At 52.6% G+C, this 15,818-nt stretch overlaps 8 protein-coding genes across 8 annotated transcripts; 3 read left to right on the plus strand and 5 right to left on the minus strand.

Moving 5' to 3' along the window:
• Positions 1-130: 130 nt before the first annotated feature.
• Positions 131-541, minus strand: J4E90_000821 (uncharacterized protein; the record flags this gene model as incomplete). The annotated part of the gene is made up of 2 exons (XM_051430414.1): positions 131-477; positions 535-541. The coding sequence occupies 2 exons, from the start codon at positions 539-541 to the stop codon at positions 131-133; spliced, it is 354 nt and encodes a 117-aa protein (XP_051295901.1).
• A 561-nt stretch (positions 542-1,102) lies between these two features.
• J4E90_000822 (uncharacterized protein) lies at positions 1,103-1,843 on the minus strand (the record flags this gene model as incomplete). The annotated part of the gene is made up of 4 exons (XM_051430415.1): positions 1,103-1,347; positions 1,398-1,535; positions 1,585-1,696; positions 1,829-1,843. 4 exons carry the CDS (start codon positions 1,841-1,843, stop codon positions 1,103-1,105), a joined length of 510 nt encoding a protein of 169 aa, XP_051295902.1.
• Positions 1,844-2,463: 620 nt separating this feature from the next.
• J4E90_000823 (uncharacterized protein) lies at positions 2,464-3,829 on the plus strand (the record flags this gene model as incomplete). Its single annotated transcript, XM_051430416.1, has 2 exons — positions 2,464-3,148; positions 3,198-3,829. The coding sequence occupies 2 exons, from the start codon at positions 2,464-2,466 to the stop codon at positions 3,827-3,829; spliced, it is 1,317 nt and encodes a 438-aa protein (XP_051295903.1).
• A 2,906-nt stretch (positions 3,830-6,735) lies between these two features.
• On the minus strand, positions 6,736-8,479 carry J4E90_000824 (uncharacterized protein; the record flags this gene model as incomplete). Its single annotated transcript, XM_051430417.1, has 4 exons — positions 6,736-7,667; positions 7,721-7,925; positions 7,979-8,245; positions 8,294-8,479. The coding sequence occupies 4 exons, from the start codon at positions 8,477-8,479 to the stop codon at positions 6,736-6,738; spliced, it is 1,590 nt and encodes a 529-aa protein (XP_051295904.1).
• Positions 8,480-8,743: 264 nt separating this feature from the next.
• On the plus strand, positions 8,744-10,090 carry J4E90_000825 (uncharacterized protein; the record flags this gene model as incomplete). The annotated part of the gene is made up of 1 exon (XM_051430418.1): positions 8,744-10,090. One exon carries the CDS (start codon positions 8,744-8,746, stop codon positions 10,088-10,090), a length of 1,347 nt encoding a protein of 448 aa, XP_051295905.1.
• Positions 10,091-10,328: 238 nt separating this feature from the next.
• On the minus strand, positions 10,329-11,232 carry J4E90_000826 (uncharacterized protein; the record flags this gene model as incomplete). Its single annotated transcript, XM_051430419.1, has 4 exons — positions 10,329-10,490; positions 10,772-10,887; positions 10,936-11,041; positions 11,188-11,232. 4 exons carry the CDS (start codon positions 11,230-11,232, stop codon positions 10,329-10,331), a joined length of 429 nt encoding a protein of 142 aa, XP_051295906.1.
• Positions 11,233-12,329: 1,097 nt separating this feature from the next.
• J4E90_000827 (uncharacterized protein) lies at positions 12,330-12,979 on the plus strand (the record flags this gene model as incomplete). Its single annotated transcript, XM_051430420.1, has 5 exons — positions 12,330-12,342; positions 12,396-12,411; positions 12,463-12,547; positions 12,646-12,789; positions 12,845-12,979. The coding sequence occupies 5 exons, from the start codon at positions 12,330-12,332 to the stop codon at positions 12,977-12,979; spliced, it is 393 nt and encodes a 130-aa protein (XP_051295907.1).
• A 394-nt stretch (positions 12,980-13,373) lies between these two features.
• Positions 13,374-15,384, minus strand: J4E90_000828 (uncharacterized protein; the record flags this gene model as incomplete). Its single annotated transcript, XM_051430421.1, has 2 exons — positions 13,374-15,268; positions 15,321-15,384. 2 exons carry the CDS (start codon positions 15,382-15,384, stop codon positions 13,374-13,376), a joined length of 1,959 nt encoding a protein of 652 aa, XP_051295908.1.
• Between the last annotated feature and the right edge of the window lie 434 nt (positions 15,385-15,818).

Below are 15,818 nucleotides of genomic sequence, written 5' to 3' on the forward strand. Positions count from 1 at the left end.
ATTACAATCCGAGGAAGGCACAGCGTGGACCATCTCTATCACAGAGTCCGCAAGATATATGGGTTCCCCATCATGCACGGATATAGTCTACCGTCATGGAAGAAATGTACGCGCTAACTCTGAAGGAAACTTAAAAAGCAATTTTGTACTTACCACTAAAGGGTGTCGCCCGCACTTTAGGCGGCTCATTCCTCGGCGTCCTGCCCTTCGACTCCAATTCACCCTTTTTAACACGGGACAGAATCTCACGAAGCTTTTCCAAGCGCTCCTCACGCGTCAAAATAGGGGCGTCTCCCTTGAATTGTTCAATCGCCTCTTCGAGCGCCGTCGGTGCGCTGTAGAAGAGGAATTGGATAAGCGCATTGACCTTGTCGGCCGCATCGCTCGGGATGGCTTTGTTTGGTGACCATCCATTACCACGAAGCCTAAGACCGATGTTCCACTGTCTTTCCAGCGAGCAAATCAGCTCGTTGAGGGCTGCTCCAGAGCGGTGACGCGGAGTTGCCGGTAGCGAAACGGCGGGACCACCGTTACCCGTCATGACGCGGGGCAACAATGTTCCTTCGTACCTTGGACTTCATGCGACAGTAAGATTGGCAGGATCGCGGCGACAAAAAAGAAGAATGAATAGGTTCAGGACGTAATGATATAGCGGGGTGAGTCGCGGAAGGCTGAGAATTGCTAAATGTGTGCCTGAGGCTGCTGTTGCTAGGTGATGAAACCTATGGTCTGTGCACATACGCGGTATCGCGTGGTCACGCGATGAGATGTTTCACCAAGCTGAGTTAGGCGAAATTTCAAGTGCCAGCCCTGGATATGGTCCGATACTGATTCTGACATCGCCGCGAGACTTGCTTGATACTCGACATTTCACCATTTATAGTCGCCTCCACCAAGCCCCATCACAGGTGTTAGAGGGCAGGTTGTAGCATGGGTAGAGAATAATATGCTGTATCGTGTACGGCTCCTTAAGATCGTCTAGATTTGTGCCATTCCGCTTTTCGCACTATGGCGGATATTTCCCAAACATGCAATAGGTAATCGTGAATTCAATGAACCGTGAACCAAGCCTCGTCTTTCCCATAGCCAAGTCCTCTTGGACTTAGACCTTCATCTCCTCGAGACCGTGCTTCCAGACGGTAACGTAGGGTGTGACACCGTCTTCGCGGTAGTTGAGGAGGACGATCATACCGTCGGGGTTCATGGACTCGCCAGTGTAGAACTCGTAGTCCTTGAAGTTGCCGATGATCTTCTTGGCGAAACCGGAGGCCTTGCTCTCAAAGTCCTTGATTGTAGCCTCGTCGGCGCCCTTGTTCTTGAGGGCCTCCTTGACTGACTTCATGTAACCTGTCTATCGTTAGTCCTGGGTCTGGAAGATTTTGCCCTAGCGTTCTTACCCTTGAGGTATGTGAGGTAGCCCTTCTTGTCGAAGCCGGTCTCGTTCAGGCGGAAAGAGTAGACGACGTCGATCTTGGTCTCCTTCTGGTCGTCGGCTCCCTCCTCTTGCTCCTCAGCGGAAGCATTGGCACCGGTGTCTACACGTCGTTAGCCTGCCAGATCTTCATCTCGCATGGCAGTACCCACCGAATGATTCTCCTCCGACAGTGATCTTGGTGCAGTCGGCCTCGTAGGCGACGCCGTCGATCTCCTTGAGGTTGTAGGAGTCGGAGATGATCTCGTCACCGGTGATGATGTCCTTGAAGAAGTCAGTACTACGCGACTAGTGGAGAGGACAAGAGGCTCTCTGCATGCGCAAAGCAGCATCAAGTGCAGCAGGGAAGGCGGGGTAGGGCGCAGGCAAGAGCGACCCAGCGCAGACACAACGTACCTTGAAAATGATCATGTTGGCGGTAGAGGGAAGTAGGGTCTGGGGATGTGTAGAAAGAGTGTAGGTTGGTCGGGGCGGGCAGGCGAGGGGTTGAAGACTGGAGCGGAAAAGAAGCGCTGGCCTGTAGGCGTGAAGGAGAAATTGGTGGGGTCGAAAATTGGGTGTGAAAAGCGCGCTAACCGCAAGGGGTGGAAGTGGAAGTGGCTGAGCGACTAGGCCCGCCCGGGCGCCCGGCGGCGAAATGTCATGATGCGCGCGTATATCGTAAACCCCCGTCATGCCTTGGTGCTGTCACAGGCACGCTGCTGCACCACTCTCACACGACTTTCACCCAACCCTCGCTCCGCCCACCTCAGCCTCTCCTTTCTGAGCTCGACTGGTCAATTGCGCGCCATCCGCCCTCCAGCACGAATACCGACATCACTCGTCCGTCGCATCGCGCCTTCTCCCTAATTTCCTTGGTCCGCGGCTTCCGGCTCCGTCTTTGTCACCCCATAGCTGGCCCAGCACCGCGATCTCGCCTCGAGCACGCTGCACCTTCGACGTCTTCGCCGGCTGCGCTGCGCAACTCCTCAGTCTCGCATACATACAGTTGTAATCGATAATCCGCTCTCCTAGCGCACCGCTGCCGCACCATGGCGAGCGCAAACATCACGTCCTACGACCTCCCGCCGCTTCCCGAATACACCCTCGAGCCCCTTCAGCCTCTCACATCGTGGGTCTCCGATGCATTCATACAAGCCGCACTGCCTGTCGTCGGATACTGGGTCGTCTCTCTGGTTTTCCACGTCATTGACGTGTACGACTTCTTCCCGCAGTATCGGCTGCACACGCCAGCAGAGGTTCTGAAGCGCAACCATGTTTCACGCTACGAAGTGCTGCGCGACGTCATACTCCAGCAAGTCATTCAGATTCTCGCATCCTTCAGCCTTTCTTTAATCGACGAGGCGCCGACAACCGGCAAAGCCGAGTACGATGTGGCCTGGTACGCGCAGAAGCTCAGACTTGCCCAGCGCGCGGTTCCTTACGTCTTGTCCGCGGTAGGCGTCAACCCGATCGCGCTGGCTTCCAAGGTCGCTACCTCGCAACCGATACTTTCTTCCGTTGTCATCGGTGGCAAATACCCCGCGCTGCTGCAGACAGCGACAGTTGCGGGCGAGCAGACTCTCGTCCCCGCCTTTGCTTCTTGGGAAATGGCCGTGGCTAGCTTTGCGTACTGGTATGCCATACCTGCCATCCAATTCAGTGCTGCCATAGTCATCATGGACGCGTGGGAGTACATGCTGCACCGTGCCATGCACCTGAACAGGTGGTTATATGGTAAGTTCCAACCCGTGTCATGCTCTTCGACTTCTGTTAACCCACATAGTAACGTTCCATTCGCGGCATCACCGTCTCTATGTGCCATATGCCTACGGCGCTCTGTACAACCACCCGATCGAAGGATTCGCGCTCGATACTCTGGGTGCTGGCTTGAGCTATCTGCTTACCGGCATGACAATGCGACAGTCGATGTGGTTCTTCACTGGCTCTACCATCAAGACAGTGCTTGATCACGGCGGTTACGCATTCCCCTACGACCCTATCCACTGGATCTTCCCCAACAATGCCGCTTACCACGACATTCATCACCAGAGCTGGGGTATCAAGACAAACTTTTCGCAACCCTTCTTCGTATACCTCGACCGACTTGGCGGGACAATGTACAAAGGCGATGTGACTGCCAAATATGAGCGTGCTCGTCTTACAGCACAGCAGAAGGTCGACCAAGAAAAAGAGAACGAAGCTACCGCAGTACCCATGTCGACCGCGGCAGCCTCGGGCCTGACACAGGACGAGGGTGTAGTGCCACAAGGCGCATCGACACCTCGCATCTCGCGCAAGAAGGCTAGCAGCATCTCATCAACGGCTGGCACAAATTTCAAAGATTTGACGAACAAGGTCAATCAAAACCTGCACGGCAGGAGAGCCAATGTTCTGGGGTTGGAAAGCTCACATTAATCTGTACTTTTTTTTTATGTGTAAACAAACATCATGCTGTTGCAGCAGGTAATGTATAGTCTCGGGTGTATAACTTCCGGATGGTTCTATCACATCCGCTGCATTGCATCACTGGTGCATATTCTCCTGCTATTTCTGAAATACGGCCTGTATCTTGTCGTCATTCATTCACGGACTGTACGATTCTGGGACGGCGTTTGCTGGACGGTTGGATTACATCGAATTTGAGTTCCCATTCAAAATACTACAACCTTCGCTCGTTAGCGACGGCTTTTCACGTTGCGCTGTTTCGATCGTTGGTGCCAATCAGCCTTAGCTGCTTTACTGATGAGTGTCTCACCGATACTGTCTTTCACTCCAACAGATCATATGAGCAGGTATCTCTACTGATACTTTATTGAGTTCGAGTTGTTTCTTCCTCTTTCGCTTGTCCTATGATATGTACACACTGATAACTTTCACAGACTACACAGCCGCGCCCTATCACTCGCAATATACGCTGCATCATGAAACCACTCTGTCTCATTGCAAACGTCCCGTGCGTGTTCTTAACCTCTCCACATTCCTCCATGTTTACAACAGACCAAACACAACCACTATCACAAGGCACCCACAATGCATTACAACCACAAAGACATCTCACAACATTTCACGATGCCTTCATTCCTATACAGGATAGAGACTCGCCGGCTCCACAACAGCGACATGAAGAGACTTGTCCGTATTTTTCGGCATGTCCCTACTCCCAATGATTTGCGCGATGAGCGCAAGGAAGCGCTATATCGTAAACATACCAAGGAAGCTATACAACGGCTTCCTAGCCGGCTACGCGCTTCGCGGCTCTCTTTCGGCTCAACGAACCTGTGTACGACACACAAGGGCCTAAACCAAAATCTTGTCAATGACATCTTCAAATGGATCCGTCACGAATACGATGGCGCCATCGGCAAGTTTCTCTATCCACTTGTAATGACCCACGGCCTTCTAACGACGGATCAGAAGTTGAAAGTCCGTCAACTAGAACCTGTGCTACGGATGTGGCAACCCAACTTTAGTTCGGGTGCTTCCGCTCCCCCTGGTCATGAGCCGATTCAGTGCGGATCGAAGTGGCACTATCAGGCAGACCAATGCCCGGCTTGTATGATGGCGCGGATGGGATCAGATTCGGATGTTCTTTTTGCTCTGTTCGCCGGTATGGTCGGTCGCTTCAACAGCAAGGCGTTCACGACAATGGATGCGATCCGTAGCGTTGCTGGCTGGGACAGCACTAAGAGCAAACGTCTTCGATTCGTGCGTTACTGGGTCAGGAAAGCGAGTGGAGAAAGCAATATGTTAAGAGCATGCGATCTGGGCATGGATCTCAAACATCTTCGGGCTCAGTGGAAGCATGAGCAACATCGCCACCTTCGTGCACATAGCCGCACGAGAACGCAGAAAACTCCCGTCGGTCCGATGCCCTGTCAAAGTTTAGGTTCATCTACCGTCCCTGCTCATCAGCGCACTTTTAGCCGTTCTGCCTCGACCAGAACTGTAAGACGGCGGCGAGAACAAGAACTATCAGCTCCGAGCCTGTTCGACCCCAAACTGGGTCCTAATCCCCGGCCTCCAGACACTAAGCTCAAGTCACAGGCCGAGGATCTTGGTTTTGAGATGCCCGGTATGCGTAAGCGGGTATACACTATTCCTCACAACCAAGAAGATGTCCATCCGGCTTTGCGAAACCAGCCTGGACTCATACCTTCTCGCTCATCGACAAACGCGTCAAGGCATTATAACGAGTCAATGGCTTCGCATAATCCAGAAAGGACTATCACGCCTGATGATACCATGAGCCTCCCTACCGTTCGCCTTCCTCGGCACCACAATTCGGACGACCGTCCAGCTCCATTACAGATCAGACGCAGGCCTGTGCCACAACCGTCAGTCGCGGGTTCTACCAGGCAGGAGAACTCTTTCCTCAATCCTCCCGCTTCAATGATCTCCCGCCGATCACTCGCAACCACAGCGCACACGATCGCGTCTTACACCGGCGGCCCATCCTCTCGCACGGGATACATAGATCCTCTCGACAACCCGATCTATGACCACATTGAGACGCAAGAAGAGCGCGTGGAGAAGTACAGACAGCTTCTATCTAGCCATCCTGACCCCGAACCGTTCGCTGAATATGAGGATGACAACGCTTCTGACTTCCCGAAGCCGCAGCGCCAGTCTATGTATTCTGCTTTCGGGGACGCAGGATTCAATTCTGCGCGTTTCGACGTGATCGATGAAGAACTTGCTGAAGATGAGATTGAGGACTGGGAGCGGGGTGAGCCTGAAGATGACGAGGTGCCTCAGGGATGTGCACTGAATGTGGGTATGATATTGGGCAAGGGAAGACGTCGGAGGGCTAGCGATGCCAGTGTGTGTTCTAACGGTTTTTATTAGTATGTTTTTTATGTAGATTCTTCCCTTTTTATGCCCCCTTATACGATTTAAACTCTATTCTTTTGGAGTTTTCAGGAGTAAATTGTCTTAACATCATTGATGTGCAGAGCACTCGTCCATTCATCCGTGACGTTGTTCTTTCCTTCTACGATCAGAAGGAATCCTCTCCTCAATGCTGTCCTTCAAAGACACCAAGACTTCCTTGCAAGATGAGTGTACCCATAGGATGGTCTTTCTCTTACGTAGGGTACCGGTGATGGAAGTATCGCGCATCAATCATGGTAGGATGGCTATGCGAAGTATCATTCCATCGTGAGAGCCAGTCGAGTGGAATTAACATTGAAGAAATTCGATCGATCAATCGGATGCAATCAACTGCGGCACGCAGTATGGGAATACATATCGTATTTAGTCATCAGACGCCCATCACCTAATGTCCAAGGCTAAAACTGTTGATTTGGTAGCTATCATATTGTTCAGCCAACGATGTCTCCGCCAAACCCGATCGGCCGTCGGACTGGGCCTTGCTTCTTATAGGGCACGATAGCCATAGCTTTGTAGGTTTTACCCATGCCGTTTGGCCCTCTATCGACAAGTCGCTTCCAGCCTGTTTCCAAGCGTCTTCGCGTATCTTCATCCTTAGCAGCCTTAAGTAAGCGATCAGCGCGCTCCTTAATGCCCATTGTCGATAAAAAGAAAGACTGTTCAACGGGTCCGTGAACCTCAACACCCGGAGAAGCATCTAAAGCTGCATCTGCAAGGGCGAGAAAGTCCACATCAGCCGAGAGATCTACCAGACCGGGCGATGCAAAAGGCGAGACAGTGGTATGTGAGCGAATGCCCCGGAGAGTGTTCGCTGGGATAGTATCCAAAGGTCCATAATCCAAGATCAAAGCTGCACCAGACGGCTGCGCTTTTACGAAGCTTTCCTCAACAGGAGCACTTCTGCTCGAGGGAGTATGGGATGCTGAGGTGTTGCTAGGCTTAGGAGCGCTGCCGCCTATCCGTACAGCGAAGTCAGATACGTAGGCAAAAGATTCAGGCGAGATCTCGATGATCGCATCTGGAGTATTCTCTAGCTTCTTGTAGCGATCAGACAACTTCGGCAGGTATAAGGAGTGTGGCGTCGGTGTCTTCGAAACGGTCAATTCGAAGTCCAATTTTTCATCCTCTTTCTTTGGCGAAGAGCCACTTGCGCCCATATCCGAGTACGGCGAAGTTGGCGACACAACCAGCTCATGCCAGGTATTCTTGGGGGTTGTCACGCCGTGCTTGGGTTTGATAGGGCCGGTTGGCGTGATGATGGTCGATGAAGCAGGCACCGAAGATTGAGAGATATTCTGGAAGACGTGGATTGGAAGTGCATCAAAGAACTCGTGGGCTAGTATGAAAGGCGCTGCCGTATGCTCTGTGTATGTTGTCAGTACGCTGTTGATGAAGAGAGTAGAGTCGAGCGCGTACCTTTTGGCACCAGCCTGATGTCTTCGCACCACTCGATCCTGCAGGAAGGCATGTACTTGCATTGTGCGGTTAGACCAATGTCGCTCTTCTTCAGATCATCGGTGTCAGAGAGCAACTTTGCTTGCTGTTTCTGTAGGTAAGGTGATGCTTCGATGAGATAAATAGCCTCGATGCTATTTGTGAAAGCCTTGAAACTAGATATGGTCTGCCATCCTGTAAGCATGCTTCGCATTCTCTACTATTGGCAGAGCACCATACCCTCAGTACATCGTCCATTAGCGTTCCTCGTCCGGGCCCAACCTCGATTATCTGCACCTTGTCTTTCCTTCCTTGGGCAAGCCACTCTGCGTATAGCCATATACCAATAAGCTCGCCAAATACCTGGCTGATCTCTGGCGATGTCACAAAGTCACCCTTTGTGCCAAATTGATCCTGTCCAGTCGATGTTTGTCTTGTGTAGTAACCGCCATCGGGGTGAGTGAGGCATTGTCGCATATACGCCGCTACCGAGATTGGACCTGTCGTCTGAAGCTAATGTTAGACTTGCTTTCATACTGGGAAGGGGACTCATACTGTAATAGCTTCAGCCAGCGTCTTCGCCAGCGGCGTCGACCATTGTCGTTCCGAGTCGGAAGATGTAGAGGCAGAAGTCGACGACCACCGGGAGGCACATTTCGTTATTCGGATCGACGTTTGTCGTGGTACCGATCGACAACACTGTGTCGCTGTCCGCAGTAGGTTCAGAGGTTTGGTCCTCATGTCGGTCTTGTTTATCGAAGCTCCATGACGTTGGCGCGTTCGGAACTACAGAAAGTTTAGATCGGAATGCCAACGTGAACGAAGCTATGACCACCATTTAACGATTCACACGTGCTATCGGTCGTCCAACCAGCGCCATCTACACGGAAACACACCAACCGGGTCCTTCTGGGAAAACCAAACCAACTTAACCTCAATACACGCCTTTGCACATAGATAATAGTGGAAGTCGGTCTCTTGGTCAGAAAGGAAAGAGAAAGAGCTATGGCATCACGATGGGCAAATGATGAAGCAGACAAAGCCGAGGAAGCGCGTCGGAAGAAAGAGAAAGAAGAGAAGAAACGCCTGAAGCTTCAGAAACATCAAGAGGCGGAAGCAGCCTCACGAACAACGCAAGAGGCGGAATCGAGACCTGCAAAGCGCAGGAGATTATCAACAGGCGACGATGACGAGGGAGCCGCAAAGCCCAAAGAAGAAGAGACCGAGAGGAAGCTCCTGCGATTTCAAGGCGGAGCTTGGAACCCTTGTCGACATATTTCCAACTTCGAGACCCTCAATCAGATCGAAGAAGGCTCATACGGCTGGGTCTCACGAGCGCGCGACATCACTACAGGCTCCGTGGTCGCCCACAAGAAAGTCAAAATGGACTACAACCAAGACGGTTTCCCTATCACCGCACTACGAGAAATCTCCATCCTGCAACGCTGCAGACATGCCAATGTCGTTGATCTTCTGGAGGTTCTATCTGGTGACGACCCGCAAGAATGTATCCTGGTCATGGACTTCCTCGAACATGACCTCAAGACATTACAAGAAGACATGAGTGAGCCATTCATGGCAAGTGAAGTCAAGACATTGTTACGACAGTTGGTCTCTGGCGTCGGCTATCTGCATGAGAACTTCATCATGCACCGCGATCTCAAGACATCAAACATCCTACTCAACAACCGTGGCCAGCTGAAGCTTGCAGACTTTGGTATGGCACGATACATCCCGCCGGCGAACGCACCCCTCACACAACTGGTCGTCACGCTATGGTATCGTGCGCCTGAACTTCTACTAGGGACTCGAGATTACGGGACGGAAGTCGACATGTGGAGCGTAGGCTGTATATTCGGCGAACTGCTTGCAAAAGAGCCGTTACTACAAGGCAAGAACGAGGTCGACGAGCTCTCACTCATCTTCTCCCTTTGTGGTCTCCCATCAGAGAAGTCTTGGCCACAATTCTACCGCCTGCCCAACTCCAAATCACTAAAGCTACCGCGCGACCACCGCAACGCCCCAGGCTTCAACCGTGCAAAATTTCCCTTCTTGACAGCGTCTGGCATTGAACTCCTCTCTTCGTTGCTATCCCTGAATCCAGACCATAGGCCTACAGCGAAAGAAGTACTGGAGCATCCTTACTTCAGAGAGCAACCCAAGCCGAAACCGACCGAGATGTTTCCCACGTTTCCAAGCAAGGCCGGGCAGGAGAGGAGAAGGAAGAAGAGTCCGAATGCGCCAAAGAGAGGAGAGGCGCCCGGCATGCAGGGCAACGTGGATTTTAGTAGTATTTTCAAGGGCAGAGAGGAAGAAGAGAAGGGAGCAGGATTTCAGTTGAAGATGACCTGATTGATTGCGAAGACGCGTGGGCATGTAGGAAACTTCTTTCAAGGCAAGATGGACTTCGCCCAACTGAGCCTGCGACCGATTTCAATTAATGTATACCATTGGTCTGGCCAACCGAATAGTCCAACCGAGCTCCTACTTGACTGTGCGGATGCCTCTAGGCTTTTCCAGCCGACAATGAAGACAATCTTGCGTCTCTCATCTGCGGTCTCTGCTTCGACTCCGGTCGCTGCCATAGGAGCTATAGCTTGGACTCCTCCTTCCGCCGCCTGCACCCGCGCGACCTCCCCTCCTTGGTGGACTGTCCCGCCTGCCATAGCCTCCTCCCCCACTTCGTCTTGGTGGTGTTCTGGATGGCGAGCGACTGTAAGAAGAGCGCGATAGGCTTCGTCGTGGTGACCGGCTGCGAGAACGTGTGTACGACCGTGGCCGTCCTCCGTAGGCCCCTCGTCCACCACGACCGCCTCCGCCTCTGCCCCGACCCCAGTGTCCTCGATCGGGCGACATTCGACGCGGTGGAGATCGATAACGGCCATCCATAGGTGGTGGCCTGTACGCGCCAGGTGGGCCTCCGCCCCTCGGTCCCCGTCCACCGCGCCCATAGCCACCTTCGTAGTCGTCGCTTGGCGGCGGGCCTCTACGCGCGGGCGGAGGTGTCTGTGAGAAACGACGGCGGGGAAGGACAATGGAAACTTGGATCTTGGCTCCATCTAATTGTGCGTCGTGCATCTTCGCGATTGCGCGTTCGGCGTCGTCGATCTCCTCGTAGAGAATGTAGGCTATGCCGCGATTGATGTTGACTGTTCAATAGTCAGTCCTGCTCTGTGGGGAGGTAGGGCGAAACATACAGGTGGGGTTCATGGGCATGGTGAGTTCCTTGATGACACCGTACCTTCCGAATATCTCCCGCACGTGGTCTTCTTTGACGTTCCTGGTCAAGGCTTCAACTACGATCTGTTGGTGGGTCAGCGTGCTGGTGCAGGAAGGCTGAGGCAAGGCAGCTCTGAAAGTTGCGTCTAGCACAGGGAGTATGCTTACCTTTGCGCTTCTAGGTGCTGGCGACCGATCTCTTGGAGTCAAACTCCGGGAATAACTTCTACCTCTCGAGCGCGATCTGCTTTCTGGTGTGTAGCTCCGTCGCCCATTGCGCCGTGGAGACGGTGATGTCGGCGAGCGCGATCGAGTAATTGAACGAGACCGTGTAGGCGAGCGAGGGGTGACGGAGCGGCGCGGCGAGCCTGACTGCGCTGACCGAGGGCGGCTGGGTGATGTTGTGTGCGACGGGTCGCGAGAAGGGCTGCGCGTGCGCGAGCGTGCGGGAGATGGAGAACGAGATGGCATGTCTTGGCTGTCGCGCAATTTCAGTCGTAGCAGTGTCCTATTGCGTGCTCTTCAATGTACACTCGGTGGTTGGGCTTGTAGTTACTTTGTTGGTCATGTCTAACGCGACGTAACTTTTGGATGGTAGCTCCAAGCTTCAAGCTCGTCTTAGCGCTGGCACGTGACTAGCGGGACGTGTTCGCAAACAGCCATCACATAGTCAAGGGCCACGACAGGGAATAGATCGGCAATGTGGGAAGAGAATTGAATCGCCAGCTTGTACAAATTGCACAAGGTGTCCCTCAAACTCCAGCTAATACGTTTTCATATCTGCCGCGGAGCTCGATTTGCCATGTCTGCAATTTCAACGTTTGCTTCCAAACAGGCCAGAGACGGGTTAAATAGTAGACGTGTGAAGGACCTGGACATGGACGGTTCCAGTGTCCGCTCTTGCGTGACTGTTGGAGCGACTGCTGAATTGCCAGCACTCTGACCCGCTATCCGTCCTCGACCCCAGAGCGCGGCGGATACTAGGCGGGTATCGCGGTGGGCATAGCTAAATGCGGCGCGCTCAGTGCCGTCGCGTTAGGCATCGAGGGCAGTGGTGACCACCACCAAGTAAGCAGCTGCATGATAGCGCAAGGAGGACGCGTGACGGGTCGTCAGATTAGAAGCTCAGAGGTTTGCGTGCTGGAATTGGAGGAGTGAATTGCGTCCGTTAGATTTCATCGCGAGAGGCGGGGTCAAAACAGCCCCACTATCAAATCGCAACTTTAGCCCAACAACGCAGCCTTTAACACCCTCACCGCATTTACCCTCTTGCTCTGCTTAGTCAAAAGTACCTGCATCTACTTCGCCGCATCCCTCTTCATCTTCCCATCACCACAAGCTTCCACAGCACGCACATCAACCCTCCGCAACCATGTCCTGGCAAGGTGAGCAGCTCGAGGCGTCGAGTTTGGAAGGTCCTGGCTAACTTTGGGCGCAGAATACGTTGACACCAGGTACATCAAGCCTCCCAATCTATCACCTGTCCATGACTAACGTTATCACAGCCTCGTCGGCACTGGTAACATCGACAAGGCCCTCATCTGCGACATCGAGGGCTCGACTGCCTGGGCCGCCTCCGCCGACTTCTCGGTAAGTCGTCCGATACAATACGCGCCGGACACAGCGAGCACTCCAGAATCAAAGCTCCGGTGGCGCATAAACAATAGATTGGTGTTGACCAATTACAGCTGTCCGCCGAGGAAAGGGCTGCCATCGCCAAATCCTTCAACGACAAGTCAGAGCCCAAGAAGGTCATCTCGGAAGGTGTCAAGGTCAACGGTGTCAAGTACATGACCATCGAGGCAAGCGACGACTCGCTCAAGGCGAAGAAGGTAGGTGCCAGACATTGCCCACCATGAAGTGTTCAAGCACTGACAACAACCCCAGGGAAAAGAGGGCATCGTCGCTTTCAAGACTACCCAAGCCGTTATCATCGCCCACCACCCTGACACCATCCAGACTCCCAACGCCTTCAACTCCGTAGTTGAGCTCGGCGAGTACCTGAAGAAGCACGGAATGTAAAGCGCCTTCGATTCGAGCCTGTTTGTACTTTAGGGATATTTGCATAACCGAGTTGCGGAGCGATGGATGGCATCATGGGCGACTGCTCATGGACATATATATGATTGACGATGGATGAAATAGCGGCATTGGAGGATCCTCTTCGATACAATGACAACTCTCAACCCCTAAACCAGAACCTTGTTTGTTGCAGGTCCCAAAGAGTACTGTGCATCTCGCCGCCGAACATGCCAGTCTAGCTTCACATGTTGACTACAACAGCGACAAGAGACAAGCACACCGGAGCACATGTATGATCAAGCGCATTCACATCATTTCATGATGGGGCATAGACGTAACAAGCATGGGTCAGATATGTTCATGGTGTCCTAGCGATCAATGAGAGAGAAAATGCCTAAAGGCCCTTCATACACGCCAACTTCTTCACGACCTTTTCTCCAAATGCCTCCTGTAACTGGGCAGCAACAACCTCTCTCTTCTCATCTGCATTCTCATCGAGATCAAACGCGGTAGGCCCTTGCAAACAAGCCCTGATAACACCCTCCACCGTGTTACCTAGATAACTCTTCACGCCCCGTAGATGTTGTGGTTCCGTCTGTAGTAACCTTTTCTCCACAGCCCACGTATGCTTAGGCCGCGCCTTTTCAAGATCGATAGACAGAATCCGGTCAATGGTTTTCCAGTAAGCGATCTCCAGCAGTACGATACCGAGCGAGTAAAGGTCGAAAGACTTCTTGTAAGACTCACGACCGCCGGCATCTTCGCGGTTTCCTCTATGCTGTACAGACGGATGACGATAGATGTCTGCAGCGGGATTGTCAAGAGGACGTTCAGTCATATCATCGCTGGTTGCCGGACGAGAATAGTCGAAACCACTAATCAGAGGATCCGCGTAGTTGACCTCGCCGTGCGTGACCTGACCGTTTTCAACTCTTCCTCCCTTCTTCGGAAAGAGGAGGATGTTGGCCGAGCGTAGGCCCTTGTGAAGCCAATCCACCGCATGGAGACGTTCAACTGTCTCGGTAAGAAGTCTCATGAGTGTGATACGGTCAGTGAGCGAAGGTATATCGTTCTCGGGGTTTGCGATGAGTGCGTGTAGAGATGTCGGTTCAGTGTCCGCCGGGACGGACGCGGGCTTTTCGAAGACTAGCCCGAAACGTCCTTCGTCCTCGTCGATAAAGTAGCCTCGGCAGAAGGGTGCTCTAAACCGGACTGTTCTGTTGTGCTTACTGAGTAAGGCGGCCAGTTTCTTGACGCGAGCGTGGATCTTGGCGTCCACAGCACCATCCTGCTGCATGGGACCCGTGGTATCGGGTGATTTCCATTCTATCCACACAGGTGTGTTCTTGTAGTATGCCTCCGTGCGTACACCTTCATCAATCTCCAGGGGAAATTGACTGCCTAGCTTAGGGCGTATGTCCATGTACTGGAGCTGGGTATCACGAATGTCCTTTGGAAGATCTGGCATGTTGATCTTTTCTGCATAGCTTGTGGTAAGATCTTCGTGAGAGTCTTCGATAGCAAGGTGAATGAAGTTTTGCTGGGCTAAAGCAGCAAGAGGCTGACGGGCGGCACCACGAGCTGCGACGGCACCACTGTCCATCATACCATCGTATTCGGAATCTTCCATCTCTATCAGTGAATAAGCCCTTCGAAAGCCAATCTGTTCTGATTGCTGGGATTGGTAGATTTGAACCATGTGCGACATCGTCCTGTTCAGCAAGACTATTTGGTCATTTGTACGCGTCTGCATATCGATGAGCAGGTCTACTTGAGCTTTGTCGAGCGCTTCGTGCATCTTGTCGTTGAAGTCGGCCAGTCTCGCGATTAGCTTCTCCATCTTGAGGTGATCGAATACAGCCCATTTGAGCCTCTTTGGTACATCCTTGAACTGTTGCACGAATTTGAGGGACATTTTTACCAGCTCGTCAGTAGGCGGGAACCGGACAGACCTTGCATTCCCTTCACCAGAGCCGTTGGTATCGTCTTCGATCAGGCGATCAAAATTTTGTAGGACGAATGCTTCAGCTGCTTCCTCTAGGAGAGGCTCTGTAAGTCTCTCGTACTTCTTGTCTAGTCGGCCGAATGAGAAGAGAAGCTTTTGTTGTTGCTCCATGATGTTGATAATGAGGCCTTTCGACATGTGATTCAGGACCAGTTTGTCGTCTCGATAATCGAGCTGTACAAGCTTTGCCCAGTTGAGAAGTCGATGTTCTTCCACTTTGAAGTTGACCAGAAGCGCTTGGCAGTCTTTGCGAAGATGACAAGCATCTGCGATCAGTTCGTAACCTAATCAAGATTATTAATGCATCTTCAGGCGTAGGTCAATGGGTATGCCAACCTTGGATACATCCCGCAAACACCTGGAAGAAGAAGGATACACCTCCGATAGCCAACTCTGCCATCTCCAAGGCTGTTCGGAGTAACCTTTGAAAGGGACAGCTGGACGGTCTCGCCGAGAGAGGAAAGCAATGAGATGAACGCAGACTTGGAGAATTACTCAAGGGTAAGCAGCGATATTTCTACCAAACCTTCATGGCGACATGAGAGCATAGCACGCCGCGATGCAGGCGCGCAACCTGATCTGTAACCAACACTGCCCCGTGGCCTCGAGCTGAAGGCCGTCATCACGTCCCAGACCAATCCAGGAGGCTGGAATAGTGGGGTCCGGTAAGGGTAACAGCGCGATGGCGTTTTGCGATACATGACGAAGGCTGCAATCGTGGCTGAGGAGCGTTCTGCTGAACTCGTTAGGTGCAGCAGAGACATCACCTGGAGGTGATAGGCTGTCGGGTGTATGCCTCGAGGAAAGCCGCGGCCCGCACAGCCACGCTAAGAA

This window comes from Alternaria incomplexa, assembly GCF_024043165.1.
Source record: "Alternaria incomplexa strain BMP 0042 chromosome Unknown scaffold_1, whole genome shotgun sequence".
NCBI classification, from domain to species: Eukaryota; Fungi; Ascomycota; class Dothideomycetes; order Pleosporales; family Pleosporaceae; genus Alternaria; species Alternaria incomplexa.